We start from the raw sequence: 22,632 nt of genomic DNA on the forward strand, positions 1-22,632 counted from the left end.
ACCATTTTGCCTTTTTGCATTTCTTTTTCTTGGGGATGGTCTTGATCCCTGCCTCCTGTACAATGTCACAAACCTCTGTCCATAGTTATTCAGGCTCTCTGTGTATCAGATCTAGTCCCTTGAATCTATTTGTCACTTCCACTGTATAATTGTAAGGGATTTGATTTAGGTCATGCCTGAATGGCCTATGAAAGCACATTGTGCTGGAAATATTGGCAGGAGTGAGGAAAAATACATCTGATCTTATCCTGGTGAACATTATCAAGTGTTTTTAAAGCAATTCTTCTAGGTCGGTTACTAGAGAAAATTGTTTATCATACCTACCATCACTTCCCAATGTATTTTTTGGTGTTGCTCAATTTTAAAAAAATGTGTTAATGTTAAGTACAGGGAGAAGGGTTTAAAATGCAAAGTTTCTTGTTTGGATTCAGAATTGTCAGTGACCCTAATTCAAGTTAATTATAACTTAGCAATTCTGTTTCTTTAATATTGAGTGCAATTGCTGGGAACTGTGAGGGATAGAAAGACAAAATGTATAGAAGGAAAATTGAAAAAAGACAATGTTATATTTCTGGCTTAATCATTATATTTTGTGCATATTGTTTGAAATCGTTGCTTTGGGCAATGACTAATGAGTGAAAATTAGAATCTATAAAAAGAAGTAGGGAGAAATATTCAAGAGGAATGGAAATAGAAATTAGGTCAAAGGAAATGAATTCAGTACATGAATATGTTCTCCAAGTAAAACTAATGAATTGTAGAAGTGTCTTCTGATGAGGAACAAGTTAGAGGAAATGTAGACCTTAATGTACCAGTCAGTCCAGCCTTCGGCCTGGGAGGCAAATGCCAAGCCAGGCATGCCTGTGACTCTGATATAGTCTGTGGAGAACTAAAATTTTCTCTCCTTCCTTTAGAAGTCCACTTACCTTACATAATAAATATGCATGGATTCTCTCTCAGTACATACAGATTTGTTGGAATTTGGGTTAAAAACAGTATCTCTCTATCATCTACTCTCTATCTATCTAGATATATATCTAACTATCTATCTATGTCAGCTTTAAAAGGAGGAAAATATTGAAGATATAAAGTGATTTTTCCTTTGTTCCTCTTCATTTGCTTCCTAATTCCTGACCTTGTCTTCAACTTACCTACCACTTTGGAGCTTAGAACTGCAGAACAAGGTTAGAAGAAAGAAAAAAAACAAAAGGATCAGACCCAAGAATCTCTAATACACATATTTGCATAAGATATACATATATATGGGCTTCCCTGGTGGTTCAGATCGTAAAGAATCTGCCCTCAATGCAGGAGACCTGGGTTTACAAGCTGAAATATATTCTATATGAGCAACAGTACTCTGAAAACAGAACCACAGCAGTCATAATTACACTTAATTTAATATGTTCTAAAGACTGATGCTTCATTGATGGGTGTAGTAACTACTCTACACGTGGGCCCCTTCATCAGGCCCCTACCACTCCTCCTTCAGATCTCAGGTCTCACTTTCTCATATAGGCTTTCTTTAAATGTAAAATCAAGTTAGGACCCTTTTGTTACTCTTACTATCTTTTATATTGCTTTCTTTTGCTGTGTATACATTTTTTGTGTATGTTTCTTCATTTTCTTGTCTACCTCTCCAGAATCTTCACTGGGGCAGGTATCATGTCTATTTTACTTACCGTAATTCCTCAAACATAATATTTACTCCAAAAATCAACTTTAGAAAGAAAAAAAACTAAGTAGTTGATACGCAAGAATCAACATTAATATTACTTACACTACCAAATCAAGTTTTAAGTGTATTTTTTTTCTTTTTGGTAACTGATCAGCATCCAGAATGGCGTTAAGTGTTCACAGTATTCCTCAGTGCTCTCTGTACAGTTAAACCTTTATCACCCACATATAGGCTGTCTGTATTTGAATCCCAGCTCTGCCACTTTCCAGTTGGTTAACTAATAGAAAGTTACTTGATCTCTCTGACTTCATTTGTAAAATAGGATATAGCAGCCTCTGCCTCTTAGGTTTGTAATGATTAACAAATGAGCTAATTTTAGTTAGGTTATTACACAGATAACAGAAATGTGTTATAAATAAACCTAGGCTACAACATGGGCTATAGTGATAGATAGATAGAATACATTTCCTCAAATAACCTTTTTCCTTGCTAGATGGACTTGCCAGCTTCAAAAGTTTCCTGAAGTCTGAATTCAGTGAGGAGAATCTTGAGTTCTGGATGGCCTGTGAAGATTACAAGAAGATCAAGTCCCCTGTCAAGATGGCTGAGACAGCAAAGAAAATTTATGAAGAATTCATCCAAGCGGAGGCTCCTAAAGAGGTTGGTCCTGATTGGAAGGTGGGTGGGAGTGGTCAATGGGGGTCAGCTCAACAACTTCCCAGGAAGGATTTCCATCTGCAGTACAGTTTGCAGCTAAAGGTTATTCCTATTTGAGAGTGGGCCACCTTTCTTAAACACCTACTGATTCCAAAAGCAGAGCAGTGCAATCAAGCAGATATGAACTTGAATTCTGCTTAAACCACTTTCTAAACAGTGTAGGTCTCTCTTCAGCGGCATGTAATCACGAATGAGGATAATACAGGTTGTATGATCTCGGATGAAGTACTCAGTCTCTCTGAACTTAGTTTCTTTCTTTGGGAAAAGGAGGAAAATGAAGACTATTTTGCAGGATTGTTGTGAGGATGAAATTAAACAGTGGATGTGAAAATATATATCTCAGCATTTGAACAAATCAATGTCTGATGAGTATTTCTATCATTTCATCTTTTCACTTTTCCCCTTTCCTCTCTTTCTTTTCATTTTTGGTGAAAATTCTCTCTTTTCCATCCTATTCTCCACCACCCCCTGGTTTCCCCTAGGGCTTTTTCATTTACTTTCTGGTCTGGACAAGGTTTCTACTCATGAAAATCAAATGATTACATGATAACAGTGCTACAGATGTTGGAGGACAATATAATATTAATTAACTCTTAAAGATGTGTGTTGATTTCAAAGAGGCTTTAGGGTAGTTTATCTGCCCTTTCCTATTTGTGAAACTGAATTGAAAAGATTTTTTGTGGAATTCAGGATGGCCTCAGCAAGACCCATTCATCATGTTTTGGTCACGTCACCAATTTCACATTGCACACTATAATTCAACCTGGACATCGAACATCTCATCAAAATTTGAGGTGAGGTACAGTGGTGATCTGAGCAAACTCTCTAGGCAGGCAGTAATTAACTTAAGATGATTTGAGAGAGGGAAACCCTAATATCCTTTTTCTCTCACAGGTGTTCAAGACACTTGAGGTTCTACCACTTGATATTTATTCCTTTGGTAACGCATTACTCATCACTGATCCTTTTTAAAGGGCAACTTTTGGCTTCCCTGGTGGCTCAGACCGTATAGCATCTGCTGGCAATGCGGGAGACCCGGGTTCGATCCCTGGGTTGGGAAGATCCCCTGGAGAAGGAAATGGCAACCCACTCCAGTATTCTTGCCTGGAGAATCCCATGGACAGAGGACCCTGATAGGCTACAGTGTATGGGGTCGCAAAGAGCTGGACACAACTTCGCTTTCATTTTCATTTTTATCTGAATGGATTATTATAATCTAATAATCAAATTAGATTATGTATCTAATGCCAACAGATGAGCCACCTCCATGACACAGGAGGTGGAGGTGAGGAGCAGAGACTATAGAGTACTGCAGGTGAAGGTGGGGAAAGTGAGAATCCTAGCATGCACCTGGGTTTAGTCTTACTGTGGGAATTACTTTGGAATCCTCTCTAGAACCCCTCTTCCACTCCTCAATCTCGCACCCCTTGCATGTGTATTGGCTTTCCCTTACTTCTGATGCCATTTGTGCTGGGCTGTTCTGTCAGCAAGGAATCTTTGTGATGTTGCCTAGGACATTAATGCGCTGTTAGTATTAAATGTGACACAATTTCCTGACTTTGACTGATTTCCCATTTCCAATCTATCTTCTTATCACCTTCATTCCTCTTCACAGAAGTCTAGGATTTGAATATATGCAGATGATGGAGACCCATCCAGGCTACTGCTAGGTGCTCTGAGCTCTAGGAAAACACTGTTCTCAAAGTTCCTTGCTAGAACACTCATGGGTATCATGAAAATATGAGAAATTAAGAATGGAGTTTCAAAATAAATAAAACCCTTGCTGAGTTACTAGAATACACAAATGATGGCCTTCATTATAAGGACCTCTGGGCTCTAATTAAAATAGCTTTGGCCTCCAGCCTCTGCGTTGAGCATCAGAGGGATATAAATCCTACTCCTGTTATATAATAAACACTCTGTGAATGTTTGTGAGATGAATGGATAAAGGTATACCAACTCCAGACCTTTCTTGATGTATGACTTTGGGCAAGTTTCTAGCTAAAGCCTTCTAATTCTCAATTCTCTTTGATTGCAGTAATTTCATGTATGTGTGTGGTGTGTGTGTATATACCCAGAGGATGTTTAATAAATTGTAGCTATTGTTTTTAAAATTAGCTTGCATTTTGACAAAAATCTGAGATTTCATTTTTAGAAACATGTTTTTATTTATTTACTTATTTTTTACTATTTATTTTTGGTTGCACTGGGTCTCTGTTGCTGTGTGTGGGCTTTCCCTAGTCGTGACAAGCAGGAGCAGCTCTTCCTCGCAGTGCATTGCGATAGCTTCTCTTGTAGAGCACAGGCTCTTGGCGCAGACTTCAGTAGTTGAAGCACACGGGCTCAGTAGTTGCGCCTTGCAGGCTCTAGAATACAGGCTCCATGGTTGTGATGCATAGTCTTAGTTGCTCTGCTGCATGTAGAATCTTCCCATACCAGGGACTCAGCCTGTGTCTCCTGTGTTAGCAGGAGGACTCTTATCCACTGTATCACCAGGGAAGACCTACTATTTCATTTCGATGAATACCAGAATGACCTGTGTAACAAGTTTACCCAGGCAAATAATAATCTAAATTTTCTTTATCTGAATATTCACTTCAGTTCTTTAATATCAGGAACTGAAGGAGAGATACAGTGGTAAAAAATTGGAACTGAGATTTAAAAATGAGAATTAACCTTGTATAGTTTGATAAACAGATAATTTGTATACTAAAAATTGTCATGTCCATATCTTACTAAGAATTTTTTTCTTTGCTCAGTAGTATACAGATGAGTATATATCAAAATGATTCATTAGAGGAGCCCATGTACATAAAAATAATAAGAAAAATAGCTGTTATTTGCTATTTATGTATTACAGAGGTTAAAATATGTATCATTTCTTTAAAAAACATATCAATTCTTTAAAAAAATTTATAACTGTTAGAAATTTTATAATTTATAATTGTTAAAAAATTTATAATTGCTTATTTTTGTTAGAAAATTTTATAATTGTTAGAAATTTTATAATTTTTAGCTTTATAATTTTCAACTATTTTGAGTAAGGCTGGCTGCTCATCTAGCTCAGTATATATTTAAGAGAAGGAAGAAGCATTGCTTTTTTTTTTTTTTTTCATTTATTTTTATTAGTTGGAGGCTAATTACTTTACAATATTGTAGTGGTTTTTGCCATACATTGACATGAATCAGCCATGGATTTACACGTGTTCCCCATCCCGATCCCCCCTCCCACCTCCCTCCCCATCCTATCCCTCTGGGTCTTCCCAGTGCACCAGCCCTGAGCACTTGTCTCATGCATCCAACCTGGGCTGGTGATCTGTTTCTGGAAGCAACCTAGATGCCCATCAGCAGACGAATGGTTAAGGAAGCTGTGGTACATATACACCATGGAATATTACTCAGCTATTAAAAAGAATTCATTTGAATCAGTTCTAATGAGATGGATGAAACTGGAGCCCATTATACAGAGTGAAGTAAGTCAGAAAGATAAAGAAGCATTGCTTTAGTGTGGCAGGAAGAACAGACTGTTCTTCACTAGCTGCTTATAGGCATGTAAATTGACCTCTTTGGATCTTGGAGTCTTCACCTGTGAAGACAGACATCTTACCTCCCCTGTGAGGCTGTTTCCAGTGCAACCTGTGAAGTTTCCACCATTCCTGCATAAGACACACAGGTTGCTCTCACCTGTGGAAAACATATCATAGCCTCCACTCACGTCGTCCTGGACCTTCGATCACAGTCACTCCTGTCTGTTCTGGCCTGGCTGTCCCCAGTCATGCCTTTGTCCCTGGCTCTGACCTAAAGACACTCCATAATTCTTTGAGCCCAAATAGCTTTTCTCAGTATCAAGAAACCTTAGCAGCCCAGGAGAGAGCCAAGCACTTCCTAACGTTTCAGTTCAGAACCATTGGTTGATTTGGGTTTCGCTTCTTCTTTACACTCAGATACAAGAGTCATTGGAATAACAACGTGATAAACAGTGATTTTTCTCAAATCAGACTCAGGCACGCCCAGACAGGCTGTACACTGCACAAGCCCAGGGGACCATTCACAGGGACCCCAACACGGATGACGTCCCTGGCAGTGACACAATGTAGTAGCCCCGCATTCAGGCCAAATAGGCCACGATGCCTCCCAACACTCCAGTCTCCTGGGTCAAAGCAAGATTGCTGGGCTTTGGAATCCTCTATCTCCACTTATGACCTTGGGCAAATCACTGTAACTCCTCTGCTCCTCAGCTGTAAAATGTGGATGTCAGTGTTGCCTCTCAGAGTTGTAAGATTCAAGGAGTTCACAGCACAGTGCTGGTGAAAGTAAAGTTCTCAGCACTCAATAAATGTTAGTTGCTATTGTTATGAATGTGGTGCTAAAACCATTGTGTCTTTGTTTGTTTCAGGAAAAAAACAAGTTTCCTTATTCTTCTAGAGACATGCATAACGTCTTGGATCCCTGATCAGAATTTCTCTCTCTTCATTCTCCCCATTGGGGTGAAATCAAATGCTGTGGTAGGAGGACTATGGGATTAGGCATCAGGACACCTAGATTCAAATTCTGAGTCTCTGCCTTCAAATACATTTATTAGCTCTGTGATCTTGAAGTCCCTATCTATCTGCCTTTCACCTAGAAAAGGAAAGACTCATTTTTTAGGGTTATTGAGAAGCTTATATGAGGTCTGTCTGAATCAGTTGTTTATTTCTAACACTGGGTGCCTAATACTGGTTAGATTGTAATCTGAGTCATGCATTTGTTGAAGCACCAGTTGCCTTACCCTACTGTGTATAAAATAGAAGTGATAAGCTATTCTAATTTCCTATGCCTCTCTTCCGCGCATGTGTTATGTGAGAGACACTTTTCTCGCTACCCCTCCTCAAACCCCACAACCTGGGCTGACTCAGTGACCCTGTTTTCTGGCTCACAGGTGAATATTGATCACTTCACGAAGGAAATCACAGTGAAGAATTTGGTGGAACCTTCCACAAGTAGCTTTGATGTGGCCCAGAAGAGAGTCCATGCTCTGATGGAGAAGGATTCGCTGCCTCGCTTTGTGCGCTCTGAATTCTACCAGGAGTTCATCAAGTAACAATACAGTCAGGCTGTGAGAATCGTCCTGAGAGTTACTGTGTCCATAATCACCCTGCACTTGCCAGCAACCCACATATCTTCCTGTAGCAGCTTGCTCAAAGATTCTGAGACGGAAAACCCCAGGGAGGGTTGCTTACTGTTTTGCCCACATTGTTTTGGATGATTATCTGTTGCCCCAATATCTTCCTTTTCCAGTTTCCCCTTCCTGCCCCCATTCTCAATTAAGCTCCACCCTTGTAAGTTGTTGTGAAACTCAGTCAGAACAACAGAAAAACTCTACTTAGGGAGATATAAAGCAGAAATATGATATCATTGAATGTGGCTCCACTTGGTAATGTATTGCCATCTAAATTGGGATGAAAAAGAATATGGACATGGAAAAACCAATTTCAAGTGAGATTAATTGATCTCATTTGTTGTTTTAATTCTGATCCAGGGAGGCCACTCATTATTTTCTGAATTTGGTTAGTAAAAGGTGGTAAGCATTTTATAAAAGAGGCAACAACTATTTGATTTTTTTAAGCAAATACATTGTTCAAAACATTGGTCTTCCTCTGAGACCATCTTTGTGTTAACTAGAGATTATAAACAAGAGATACAGCCAAGAATATATTGTGTTTATATAAAATCAATCTGAATACAACCCATGAGGTTTCTTATAATTCCCTCAGACCTTCCCACACATAAAGTTACCAAATTCTGTACTAAATCAGTAACCTGAGGTTGACAGTGGACTACTTTATAAATATATCTATGCCTCTAATAAGTAGGCCTAAAGTTTCCATTTTCAAATTAATTAAAATTTGTGTGAGTGTAAAATTCCAAAATTGCTAACTCCAATCGTGTAAAACAAAAGCATGCTGCTCATTGCAGTGGTCTTCCACCTCCGTATCAAGAGGGATATCCACTACAAAGGGGAAATCTTGTCAGACCTAAAAGGGGTAGTCATCCTATGGTGCAATCAGTTTGTTAAGTAAATGATGATTACCTTCAAAATAGCAAATTATCTTCAGAAAATAATTTGACAAAATGCAGAGGCTTTCTGAGTGAGATAGAGCTTTGCAGTACCCTGCATTTTGCAAAATGATCTGATCTTCTAGCAACTGCTCATTCCCTTCCTTATTTTGCTCACCATAGTAATGAATTGTATTATAGTCAAAATACACATTTATACCCCTAACATGCCTTACACATAGCCAATTTTTAGTAGGTTTAAACTTTTAATGCTGTATTTCATTATTATAAGTCTTACTAGTATTTCTTATTATCTTTAGTAGATTTGATTAAGCAATACATAATCTAGTAATAGAGTCCAACTGTGTATGAGGGTAACCAAGTGAGGATACTGAGTTAATTAAAAAAGTGATTTTTAAGGGATTAATAAACATCTTAAATATTTAAGTAGAAGATTACATTGTTCAGTCTTGTATTTCCTCCTTTTGTTTCTTTCTTTCATTTACAAACTCTTAGTTTCACATGTCTGTAACCTATTAATTCAGTTATTTCCCAAGAATATTGAAAGTGAAGCAACTATATGACTGCATTCTTTGAGTAAACACTGCCCACATTTGTTGGGTTTTTCTTATTTTTGTTATTTCAAAGACTAATGTGCCCTTCCTGAATACTTGCCATTTCAAACTCTGAAAATGTGACTGGGTCTAGTGCCAACAATTGCTAGTCTGGTATGAGTTCCTTCATATTTGTCAATATTGCTCACTTCAAAGAAACTGCACTGTCAAGAGGTTGACAGGCCAGGTCAACATTGTGAGCATAAGAGAGAAGTTCTCACCATGTCTGTTTGTGTAGGAGTGACAAGCAACTCACAGCAAGAATGCCCAGCCCAACCTTTCTCAGCATCCGTCTATGTTGCCCCAAAGGGGTATAAAACCACCAATCCTATACTTGCTCAAGTAGCTAGAAAATTTAAGAACCAAAGAATCTAGGTGAGTTGTCTTTTCTTAAATGCTAAAACATTTTTAAGAAAAATTTGGATGTCATTAAAATTTCAAATATTTTATTCTTATTATTTGAACTAACCAAATGTTTACAAATACCCAGAGAATTGACTAGAGACTAGAAAGTTCACCAAGATGGTTTATGTTACAAAGACTCAAGCTTACCATATTCACAAACTGACTGCACATCCTATGTAAGTGAGTAGACTTGTCAGTGGAGGATAAAAAAGTCCTTTGCCTTTTCATAAGCTGAAAACACAGGAGGCAGAAAAGCAGGAAAAGCAGCACCAGGAGGGCAGAGTTGTGAAGGCTACAAGAAGCATGAATGCCTTGCAGTCAACTGGTGACATGTACTATATATGTAAACATGATTTTAAATTTAAAGCAGTATGAACATACACATTAGCCACTCTTCTAAGTAAAAAATTAAAAGGAATATAAATATCACAGCCCCAAATGAAAAAGCAAACATATAAACATTGTCTTAGAAAGTTCTTTGACATATTTTGAAAGTGTTTTTAAACTTAGAAGAGAAAAACCTGAGCTACCAAAAATTTCCATGGTAAAACAAACAAAATAGCATTCTTTTAAATTTTGGGAAGTTAGGAAAACTAAGGTGATCTTTCCAGGAAAAGAATGTGTAATGTCTTTTATTGCTCCCTTTCCCTCCTCCCCTTCCTCCCCAATCTCCCTTGAGTAAATTGCCTGGGCAAGTACGAAGCTCAGTGGAGGAGCCCTTGGCGCTGATGTGTTCCTCGCTTGAGAAAATGTAACACAGCCCCGTGTAGATCTGGGATGTAGGGAGGTGGTCAATGGGAACAGGAATACATGCTTCTCATCCTTGAGAGAACCCTAAGATTAGGGAGGCCGGGTAACCGCCATGCCGTTTCTCTGCTTGTGTCTGATTTAGTTTGAGTTTGGCATCAGATTAGTATCTAAATCTGAGCAGAACAAAGAGAAACACTACCTATTCTAGAGTAAGTTAGGAGGCTGTGTTCCATGTTTATCTGCTAAAGCAGTGCTTGTTCATATGAGTAACCACCAACACACACATACCCACACACACAAACACACACAAATAGACACCTTCTGAAATGTAGAACTGATGTGTTTCAGTAATTTTGTTTTCAAATCAGTAGAAGCAAATTTATAAACACATTTTGTGCCCCACTCCCAAAACCACCCATGTCCTCATTCTCTACTGTAAAGTTATGCTTTAAGCAGGTTTCAGTTTTTAGTGCATAAGGAGAAGAATTTGTTAAAGAAATTGTTTTTATTTTTGCCTTCTATAGAGCCATCGGTTTTGCTTGGTTGTTATTCTCTGTATACGCTCCTTTTCAATAGGGTGGAGTTATTATTATTTCACAAAGTATAACAAATCAGTTGGTAAACTAATAAAAATTCTTTGTCAGGAATTTGTCAAGCTATCTGTCTCATCGCAAATTTGATAATTTGAGAATCATTTCAAAGTCTATTTGTATTTCAGGGAAATGATTTTTACTCTTGAAATCATTCCTTCTCATAGCCATTTTCTTTGTTTCCTGGTAATTTAGCAAGTTTGGTAGAAATAGGGTTATGAGAAAAGAAAGGGCGTAAAGGAGGAGTGAGAAGTGGTAAGAAGAAAGTACCTAGACTTACCTACAAAGTGAGTCCATTCACTAGGAAACATTTAAGAGCATCTCCACTTGATTGAAAATCAAACAGCCTTTTGACGTCACCACCAAGATCTGCAGGAAGGCATTTCTTGACTAATAGGGAAGCTAGATGTGAAACTCCACTTTAAAATCCTAGGGAGTCTTGATTAGATAAAAGAAGAAACATGGAGGCCATCCCTCCCCCAGTGGGTTTGCATGTGCCAGAGAGCAGAGCATGGAGAACGCAGTTTCTAATATCTGAATGTCCAAACCCAAGGGCCAGACAACTCTGTAGGTTCTGGACATGAGGTTTTATTATATCTCAGTTTATGGGTTTGCCAGTTTCTCCATTCTATTAGATAAGTGTGTGTTTAATAGTTGCTTTGGACAAGGCTCCTTAACAATTTAGCAACTACTCCCTGTGTTAAACATATTTTCACCCAAAGAGGTCATGCGGCAGATCAGAGCCATAGATATTAAAAGAAAGGCTTCCCCCACCATCCTGTAACTGAGAAGATCAAGTCTTCCAACTAAGACATTAATAGCTTTGAATGGAAACTCACAGCGTAAAGGGAAAAAAACTTTGGAGTACTATCCTCACCTCACAGTTTAACAATAATCTTGTCTAGTAGAGAAGCTACAAATTCAACTCAACATTTATACCTAGTTTGATAAGTCTCTTCTTTTCTCACCTGAGAAAATTTTCCTTCTCTTTCACACCTATGTCTCCATTTCTCTTCTCCTCCAGCATGAGGGTACATTTAAAATAGTTGAGTCTAACCACATTTATCTAATAATGAATACAATTAAAGCATTTAACTCCCTATCTAGAAACATGTATAAACTAAGGCATAAACAAAACAATGGGAAATGTTGAACATTTTTCCAATGGAGAGAAGTAATCTGGATAATTTTTGCCAAAAGATCTTTTCATATCATATGTTATTAGAATTTGGGAGACTGAGCTTTTTTAAGACTGCTACAACTCACAACTCATCTTCAGGAGACCTGCCTGGAGAAAAGAGTGGAAATGAAAGTTTGGAAGTCCATTCATCGGCATGTATCCCATGTTTTTCATTTAGGAATAATTGTGTTTATCTTCAAATTTTGTATCCAATGTGTTGTGTACTCTGTAACTCACGCTACTTGATAAAGCACCAAATATGTATCTGTAACCACAATCACATTTATTATATTAAATATGTATCTACATGACAATCTCTGATTCCTTCTTGACTCCTGAACATTCTTGATGTGAACCTCTCCCTTAAGATAGGCTTGTTTACTCACTATGCTCCTTACAACAACAGGTGGGAAGATCCCTCTCCTAGTAAACCTCAACTGTAATATAGCTTGACATGCAAAACTCAGAAAGGGAGATAACAAAGTGTCTGATATTCATACACTGTTCACTACATTCCCCTGGATTCAGATGGCAGCAATGTATTGATGTAGGTATTCTCTGTTAGCGTTGGCTCAGCTCATTATATCATTTGGATCCTGAAATAGTGAGCATATTTATTCCTTTCTCTTCCTGAACTTGTGAAAGATCTGAAATCCACGAGCCACTGCAAACAGCTTAGCTCTATGACCTTAGATTTGGTGCTCAGATAGTTTACGTAATGGACTCAGATTATACAACTAGTGGGACTGGGACTGGGCAAAAGGGAAAATTGGTATGCAGAAAGTGGAGTCCCTCAGTCGTGTCCAACTCTTTGCGACCCCATGGACTGTAGCCCACCAGGCTCCTCCATCTATGGGATTTTCCAGGCAAGAGTACTGGAGTGGGTTGCCATTTCCTTCTCCAGGAGATCTTCCCGACCCAGGGATTGAACCTGGGTCTCCAGCATTGTAGGCAGATGCTTTATCATCCAAGCCACCAGGGAAGTTGTTCATGCAGAAAAGGGGCATAAATAAAATTAGTTTACAGAGAGACACTGATGAGAATTCATGTGAAGGGAGAGTGGGAGGGGGAGTTGAGAGGTTAGAGAATGTTTGCTTGGTAAGTTCTCATTAATAATTCCAATAAAGCCTAGGTATGTTTAATGTAGATGCTTGAATGTAGATGTTAGCACTCTGAATCATTTCCGTACCATCTATTCTCCTTTTTTTATTATCATTATCTTGGATGATTTTCTGAGAGTTTCCACTAAGAAACATTTATTAGGGCAAAGATCACTAATACTTTAGTCTCCCCCATAGAGAATAAGTGATGTCTCAGGTCAGTATGTGAATCAGTGGCAGGATAAAGTTTAGAGGTCAGATTGCCTCTCAGATACCCGTCAGTTCACTAGACCAAAGACACCACACGTGACTCCTCAAAACATTAAGATCACTGATTTTAATTTGACTAAAATCGGCTAAACTCACCCCTGCCTTAGTGGGAGTCAATTCTATCACCTGTTAGTGATTTAAGCCATATTCTCCAAGCTATGTGATCTCCAAGATCTTTTGCTAATTTTACTTTTTCTGAATCAGTAGTATTTTGAAATTATTTTGCTCACAAACCACTTTCCAAACACCTTTAACTCTTCAGATGGCTTTCCAATGCCTCAGTGCATTCTGCATTTAAATTAGTTCTTATTTGGCAAATTCCTGGTTCAAATTCCATGCTTTTCCACTTTTCAGTCAATTTCTACTTTCTCAAGTGTTTAAGTGTATTGAAACAATTAAAAACATGGATTGAAATTATGTTAGAACATCAAGCTTATGAGGAGGCAGTCTTTGCTCAATCCTTGGCAGCCAGCCCCACATGGCCAGGCTGCCAGGTCTCTCATTTAATGAGGTCACATTTTCAAAGTGCTCTCACCTTGAGAGAATCCTCGGTGTGAGACAGACAGGCAGGAGACTTTGGAAGACTTCATTATATTTTGAAGAAGTGGTGTCTTGTCTGCCACAGGAAGGACCTGTCTGTGACCTATGAGAAATAGATGCTTACTTCAGATTGTACCATTGAAAACCTCACAGACACTTAAAGAGGAATTAGAGCCTAGGGGCTTCAATGAATAAAGATGAACAGAGGTTGATATTCGCTTATTTCTTTTAACTGAATATATTTTTATTACTTTTTAATTTAGCAGTGAAAGCCATAATATCTGTCTACTTGAGCTTCACTCACAATTCTACTGACCAGAAGAACAGGGCCTGGTACAGAACAGTTCTCTTTATCCAACACTCTGCAAGCCAAACATTGGATCTCAAAGTTTGTGGCCAAGGAATTTATTCTCAAGGCAACTAAGCAATGAAATGATGGAAGAAGTTGCAGATCCATCTCCTTGAAAGGGAGGGAGTTGGGCTATTTATGGGATAAGCAGGGTGATGTTAGGCATGGGGAAAGGTTGCTGGACCTAGGGAAAAGATGAGGTAATCAGTGTTCTGCACAGCGTATCTTATTTATGTACTTCTGCACAGTCAGGATGGAGGCGCTTCTCATGATCTGAGGCTGGAGTTTTCCAGCCCTCTGATGTCAAAATGACATTCATCAGACAACTGTGCGGGCCCAGTTCTAGGGTCAGTGGCCCCGACCAGCCTTAACTGAGTTGCACTGAACAAGAGCTGACTCCAGATTCCCGAGGCTATATGAAGCTGTGAAGGCATACAACTTAAAGGCCGTGGTGATCGGGGAGGGATGGTGGGACTTCCACTCCCTGGCAGTCGAATGGTTAAGACTTGGCCCTTCCACAGAAGGGAGCATGGGTCCCATCCCTGGTTGGGGAACTAAGATCCCACATGCTTCTTGGTGTGGCTAAAAATAAATTAAAAAAAAAAGACAGGGTGCAGGGGAAGCAAAAGAAATAAAAAATAACTTGAGGTGAGCTTAAAGGCAGTTTACAAGCAGGAGGATTTTTTTAATTTATTTTTTAATTGGAGGAAAATTGCTTTACAATACTGTGTTAGTTTCTGCAACATAACAACGTGAATCAGTCATCATTATACATACATCCCCTCCCTCCTGGGGCTCCCTCCCCTCTCCCAATCCCATCCCTCTAGGTCATCACAACTAGCCTGGGCTCCCTGTGTTATAAAGCAACTTCCCACCAGTTACCTGCTTTACACTTGATAGTGTATATATGTCAATCCTACTTTCTCCATTTATCACACCCTCTCCTTCCCCCACCGGGTCCACAAGCTCGTTCTGCATTTTCATTCCTTCCCTGCAAGTAGATTCATCAGTACTATTTTTCTAGATTTCTATATATGAGTTTTTTACTCTTTTTGACCCCATGGACTGTAGCTGACCAGGCTCCTCTGTCCTTGAAATTTTCCAGGCAAGAATACTGGAGTGAGTTGCCATTTCCTACTCTAGGGATCTTCCTGACCTAGGGAGCAAATCCGCCTGTTTTGTATTTCCTACCCTGGCAGGCAGATTCTTCACCTGCTGAGCCATTTGGGAAGCTGGTATATAAACATTAGTGTACAATATTTGTCTTTTTCTTTCTAACTTCACTCTGTATAATAGGCTCTAGATTCCTCTGTGGAATTTTAACAAGTATCTGTTGCTCTGCAAGACCAGCTCAAGAATGCCTGTTATCCATCAGCTTCTGTCATGTCTATGAGGCATGGTTTCAGGGTGACAAGAAAACTCCAGGTTCAGAAAATGTCAGAACTGGAACAGACATTACAAATCCTCTCATATGCTCAGGATGAAAGTCCAGTCCCCATAAAAAGGAACATATTTGAGTCCGTTCTAATGAGGTGGATGAATCTAGAGCCTATTATACAGAGTGAAGTAAGTCATAAAGAAGAAGACAAATACCATATATTCATGTATAGATATGGAATCTAGGAAGATAGTGCCAATAGTCCTAGGTGCAGGGCAGCAAAGGAGACACAGATGTAAAGAACAGATTTTGGACTCAGTGGGAGAAGAAGAGGGTGGGATGATTTGAGAGAGTAACATTGAAGCATATACATTACCATATGTAAAACAGATAACCAGTGTGAGTTTGATGTATCATGCAGCGCGCACAAAGCCAGTGCTCTGTGACAACCTGGAGGGGTAGGATGGGCTGGGAGACGGGAGCGGTGGTCAGGATGGAGGGGTACACCTGTATACCTATGGCTGACTCATGTTGATGTGTGGCAAAAACCATCACAATACTGTAAGGTACTTATCCTCCAATTAAAATAAATTATTAAAAAAGATCCAGTCTTCCTCTCTCCACACAGCTTCTCTTCAGCAGAGATACCAGCAGCTAGCAGGCTGGGAGCAAAAGTACTTGAAGCCCTGGGAGCAGAGGGAGCATCCCCTTGCCTGGTCAGTCAGATCAATGAACTGCCTGGGATAACCAGTCCAGTAACACATGTCACACACACTAAAATCCACCCTGCTGGTCTCAGAAATTATTCTTCTTCATCTTTGTTCTAGAGATGAGAAAACTGAGGCCCATTAAACTGAAATGATTTGTCCAAAGTTATGGGTCTGGATAACAGCATACTACTTACGGAGGATCTGGTTTGCATTCTGTGGTATTTTTTCTTTGGAACAGTATTCATGCTATGCCTTATTCACATGTCTATAAAAACAGGTGTTCTTAAAGTTGCTATCAAAGAACCGCAAGATACTAGAGAAATGGCAGGGTAGGTTTAGTCCAGAAAAACTACTTTTCAAAAGTATAAAGAGTGAAAATGTTAGTTGCTCTGTCATGTCTGACTCTTGTGACCCTGTGGCCTATAGACTGTCAGGCCCCTCTGTCCATGGGATTCTCCAGGCAAGAATACTGGAGTGGGTAGCCATTCCCTTCTCCAAGGGATTTCTCCAATCCAGGGACTGAACCTGTGTCTCCTGCATTGCAGGCAGATTCTTTACCATATGAGCCACTATACTCCTTTCCATTATCCCTATAATAATTTTCCCAAAGAGATATCCTTCATGCTTAATAACTACTCCTTTAACATCTGAATGCAGAATTCCAAAGAATAGCAAAGAGAGATAAGAAAGCCTTCCTAAGTGATCAATGCAAAGAAATAGAGGAAAACATAGAATGGGAAAGACTAGAGATCTCTTCAAGAAAATTAGAGCTACCAAGGGAACATTTCATGCAAAGATGAGCACAATAGACATAAATGTTATGAACCTAACAAAAGGTTAGAAGGCACAATAGACATAAATGGTATGAACCTAACAAAAACTAAGAAGGGGTAGCAAGAATACACAGAAGAACTATACAAGAAAGATCTTCATGACCCAGATAACCACGATGGTGTGATCACTCACCTAGAGCCAGACATCCTATAGTGTGATGTCAAATGGGCCTTAGGAAGCATCACTATGAACAAAGCTAGTGGAGGTGATGAAATTACAGCTGAGGTATTTCAAATCTTAAAAGATGACATTATTAAACTACTGTACTCAATATGCCAGCAAATTTGGAAAACTCAGCAGTGGCCACAGGACTGGAAAAGGTCAGTTTTCATTCCAATCCCAAAGAAAGGCAGTGCCAAAGAATGTTCAAGCTAACACACGATTGCACTCATTTCACACACTAACAAAGTAATGCCCAAAATTCTCGAAGCCAGGCTTCCACAGTATGTGAACCAAAAATTTCCAGATGTTTCAGTTCGATTTAGAAAAGAGGGAAGAACCAGAGATCAAATTGCAGTTAGATCATAGAAAATGCAAGAGAATTCCAGAAAAGCCATCTACTTCTGCTTCACTGACTACACTAAAGACTTTGACCATGTGGACCACAACAAACTGGAAAATTCTTTAAGAGATGGGAATACCAGACCACCTTATCTGCCTCCTGAGAAACCTGCATGCAGGTCAAGAAGAAACAGTTAGAATGGGACCTGGAACAATGGACTGGTTCCAAATTGGGAAAGGAGTGCATCAAGGCTATATGTTGTCACCCTGATGATTTAACTTATATGCAGAGTGCATCATGTGAAATGCCAGGCTGGATGAAGCACAAGCTGAAGTCAAGATTGCTGGGAGAGAAATACCAGTAGCCTCAGAAATGCAGGTGATACTACCCTTAAGGCAGAAAGCAAAGAGAAACTAAAAACCCTCTTGATGAAGGTGAAAGAGGAGAGTGAAAAACCTGGCTTAAAACTCAACATTCAAAAATAGAAGATCATGGCATCTGGTCCCATCACTTCATGGCAAATAGATGGGGAAACAATAGAAACAGTGACAGACTTTATTTTGGGGGCTCCAAAATCACTGCAGATGGTGACTGCAGCCATGAAATTAAAAGACACTTTATTCTTGGAAGAAAAACTATGACCAACCTAGACAGTGTATTAAAAAGCAGACATTATATTGCCTACAAAATTCCATATAGCCAAAGCTATGATTTTTTCCTAAAGGAAATCAGTCTTGAATATTCATTGGAAGGAGTGATGCTGAAGCTGAATCTCCAATGCTTTGACCACTTGATGCAAAGAGCTAACTCTTTAGAAAAGGCCCTGGTTCTGCGAAAGATTGAAGGCAGGAGGAAAAGGGGATGGCAGGGGATGAGATGGCTGGATGGCACCACTGACTCAATGGACATGAGTCTGAGTAAACTCCAGGTGTTGGTGATGGACAGGGAGACCTGATGTGCTGCAGTCCATGGGGTTGCAAACAGTCAGACATGACTGAATGAATGAACAACAACTCCTTTAAAAGTAAGATATCCTGTTAGAGAGTTATTAGCTATTCATACTTTAATGTGACTAAATTCAATAGGATGACACATGTTGTTTAATTCTTGACTTTCCTGAAGACAGCCAGGGGAAAATGGTGTTTTGATTCAGAAAATGGTAGCATTGACTGAGGGAGATAGAGGTCTGTCTCTATAACATTTTTTGAAACCTGATCATCCATATGTGTTATATATGGCCCCTTTCCCTGACAGTGCTGGGTAATAAGAGAAGATGATTCTTTTCTTATTACCCAGCATACAACTGTTTTATCCTATGTATTATTCTAGCAACTATTAAGTATTAACTTACTCTTTACTGAGATTTGAAGAACTTGCAAAGTTCTCATGCCAAATTCCTTAACTACCAATCGCAAACTACCATTTTCAATTTATCCCATTGCATTAAGCATGTCCATCATTGTTCTTTCTTAAATGTGGATTCTCCAAGGAAGAGTAATAAAAATTCTTTAATGGCTTAGAGTATTTATCTGATCATATTACTTCTCTCATGGTTTATCTGATCATGCTATGCTTCCCTCTCTTTGTTGTTGTTCAGTCACTAAATAGAGTCCAACTCTTTGCTGCCCCATAGACTGTAACACACCAGGCTTCCTTGTCCTTCACCATCTCCCAGAATTTGCTCAAACTCATATCCGTTGAGTCGGTGATGCCATCCGACCATCTCATCCTCTTTCTAAAACCTCTCAGTGACTTTCCATGCTCTTGGGTTCCAGCCCCAGGGTAGAGGGCACAGAAGGAGTCTTGCTGACTTTTTAGACACATGTGCCCTGTTCACTATTCTTTGATTGAATTACACCTCCATATCCATGTGATATTTTAAATTTGTGCTTAGTTGCTCAGTCATGTCCAACTCTTTGTGACTCTTTGAACTATAGTCTGCCAGACTCCTCTGTCTATGAGATTCTTCAGGCAAGAATACTAGAGTAGATTATCATTTCCTCTCCTAGGAGAATCTTCCTGAACCAAGGATTGAACCCATGTTTCCTATGTCTCTTGTATTATAGTCGGATTCTTTATCTGCTGAGCTATTTCAAATACTCAAGTTTTAAAAGCAACTGCAAGTTCACTTAGAAACACACCTGAGTTTCCTAGCTTGTCATTTCAAATATTTCAAATTAATAGGTAATGATATTACATCCATATGGTATTACATCCTCTCTCATATGGATGCCTTACACATTGCTTTTACTCTTAAAAATGTGCTGTAACTCTAAAATTTCACTTGCCACTGCCCTAAAGAAGAGTATCCTGAATCCATAGCCTAATACACAAAATTCTCTAGACCAGCCATTCTTAGGTGACATCTTGCAGAGCTCCAGTTCACAGTGCTTCCATATGCTGTAGGCTTATGGGACAGTGCTTTTCTCAGATTCTCTCTGTATCACCTGGTTACCACCTACATGTTTTTAAAGAATTAGAGTAAAGATACCATCTTCCCTGGGAGACTTCCATTACACCCATCAAAGACACATCCCGAACCACTGGATAGGGTAATCATGTGGAACAGTTAGGAGATTCTCTTCTTTGACAAGTGTTGGAAAAGCAAAGGTCTGGTATTTTAGCTTCTCAAAAAGTATGGACATGAAAACTTCCTGATACCCCTTTCTCCCCAAATTCCTTGGACAATCCATGAAAGGAAATGATTTGGCTTTTAATTATGCCCTTCAGAAACAGTATTCCTCCCACAACCCATCACTTTTGGTGTCCAACGTGATAAATACCAAGTCTGAGAGAAGGGGAGGCTGGCACCAAGACAGACAGGAAGTCTATGGAACCTGTCACCTTAGACCCTCCAGATAGGTGGCTGCCTACTCATCTCTTTCAAGGCAGCTATGCATTGAATTTCCTTGACTCTCTGGCTTTGCTCATTTTCCGTATAAGCAGGTCAGACATCTCTTAGGTTCTTTATTTCTCCACAATCTCAGACAATTTGCTAACTGTTTAAAAAAAACAGAGAAAAGAAATGGGTGATTATTGATTTTTTAATGGTGGTTAGCTGTTGTGACTTTTCATTCTAATAACATTTCTGTTTCACTTTAAGAGAGAAGCTGGAAGAGCAGGCTAATCTCATCCTTTTAAAACTGCACTTCATTCCTCTAAAAACACTTAGTGGCATTTGAGGATTGCATGTTTCTTATCTTGACAAATATTCTCAACCAAGTCCTTTGAGGATGAACAAAAATAGGTAGAAGAAGCAAAAGAGTGTATATTTTTAGCTTGGGTGAGGGACCTTCTATTTTATTTATTGGTTACCTCCCGAGTGTCTGTATCATGAAGATAAAAGCATCTGAAATCCAAATGAAAGTATTTACTCTGATCTTAGCTCCTCAAGATAGGCAATAGACTTCAAGAGGTTTTTTTAAAGATACAGATGGTATATTTTGGTAAAACCTAAATCAATGTCTTTTTAAGCTATGAATGCAAATTTCAGAAAATTGCGTGTAGATAATATTAGGTTTTAGAAATGAAAAAATGGCTTTTCTAGTTACAACCATCATTCCTCTCTTATGGGCTCAATATATATGGTTTAGAATCACAAAGTTTGAGCTGTAGGCTAGGTTCTTCATTTATACCATCTTGGGCAGCAGAAGAAACTCCCTGAGGCTCTTGTGTGCAGAAGCAGGACTACCTAGATTTTCTATAACACAAAGAGGTGATGAGGAGTAAATAAAATATTATGGGTGAAAAGATTTTTAAATCTGTAGACTAAGGCTCTTTTCTCCTGTTCTCATTCAGGTTAGTTTGTTCCTTGATATGTCTTGCTAATGTCAACCATCAGAGGCATGAGCAGAGAAGGTAAGCAGTTCTGTAGGATAGCCAGAAGAAAAAATAATAATATGTCCTTATCTCCATTGCATTGCTTCCTTCTTCCAGCCAATTCCTATGAGCTGCATAAAGGCTGAGGCCATATCTTATTCCTCAGCATCTTTGTGTCTTGAGAGTCTAGAATATAATCAGGTCCACCAAATATCTACATGAGATATTTTAACCTCTTCAGTACAATATTCTACTCAATGACCTAATAATAAATGCTGTTTGTACAGATTTTCTAAACCTTATTTCACTTGATTGTCATCATAACTCTGTGAAGTGGTTAAAGTAGGTAGAATTTAAATGGTCACATTACATATGAGATATCTTACTCTGTCTCTGGTGTGGGCAATTCTGTTTTGAGATCAGATTATATCATTCATTCTTGGGATTAATTTCTTCTTGTCTTTTTTTGAACTTGCTCTTTTTTCCTCTTCTTTGACTCCTTTCTACTGCTTCTTTTTAATTTCTATCATGCAGTTTTCCAAACTAAATGTCCATCAACAGATGAATGGATACAGAAGATATGATATATATTTTAATATGCATATTTCATTGTGTATACATGTATACACAATGGAATACTACTCAGCCATGAAAAGAATGAAATAACACCATTTGCAGCTACATGGATGGAAATAGAGATTATCATACTATGTGAAGTAAGCCAGACAGAGAAAGACAAGTATCAAATGATATCACTTATATGTGTAATCTTAAAAAAAAAGATACAATTGAACTTATTAACAAAGCAGAAATAGACCCATAGACATAGAATCCAAACTTATGGTTACCAAAGGGGGAAGGGGTGGGCAAGGAGAAGTTAGAAGGTTGCACACTACTATGTATAAAGTAGATTACCAACAGGAATTATTGTATAGCACAAGGCACTATACTCAATATTTTGTAATATCATATAAGCGAAAAGAATAATCACCAAAAACTGACACACCTTTGTAAATAAACTACATTTCAATAAAAAATTTGAAAAATGCAATATAATGCAACTTTCATCTTACTCCAAATTTAATTTGCTTATATTCTTGGTGAATATATATATGATTTTATGATATCAGAACTTTTACTCCACATTTTTCTATGAGGAA

General features: G+C 38.7%; 1 protein-coding gene across 1 annotated transcript in view; it reads left to right on the plus strand.

The window, feature by feature from the left end:
* RGS5 (regulator of G protein signaling 5) overlaps positions 1–12,284 on the plus strand; it is a 54,792-nt gene extending 42,508 nt beyond the window's left edge. The window contains exons 4-5 of the mRNA XM_065946535.1: positions 2,172–2,338; positions 7,314–12,284. Of these exons, the coding sequence (XP_065802607.1) occupies positions 2,172–2,338; positions 7,314–7,475 (329 nt within the window). The 3' untranslated portion in view covers positions 7,476–12,284. The remainder of the gene's footprint in view (positions 1–2,171; positions 2,339–7,313) is intronic.
* The last annotated feature ends 10,348 nt before the right edge of the window (positions 12,285–22,632 follow it).

This window comes from Muntiacus reevesi, chromosome 1 (genome assembly GCF_963930625.1).
Source record: "Muntiacus reevesi chromosome 1, mMunRee1.1, whole genome shotgun sequence".
Taxonomy (NCBI): Eukaryota; Metazoa; Chordata; class Mammalia; order Artiodactyla; family Cervidae; genus Muntiacus; species Muntiacus reevesi.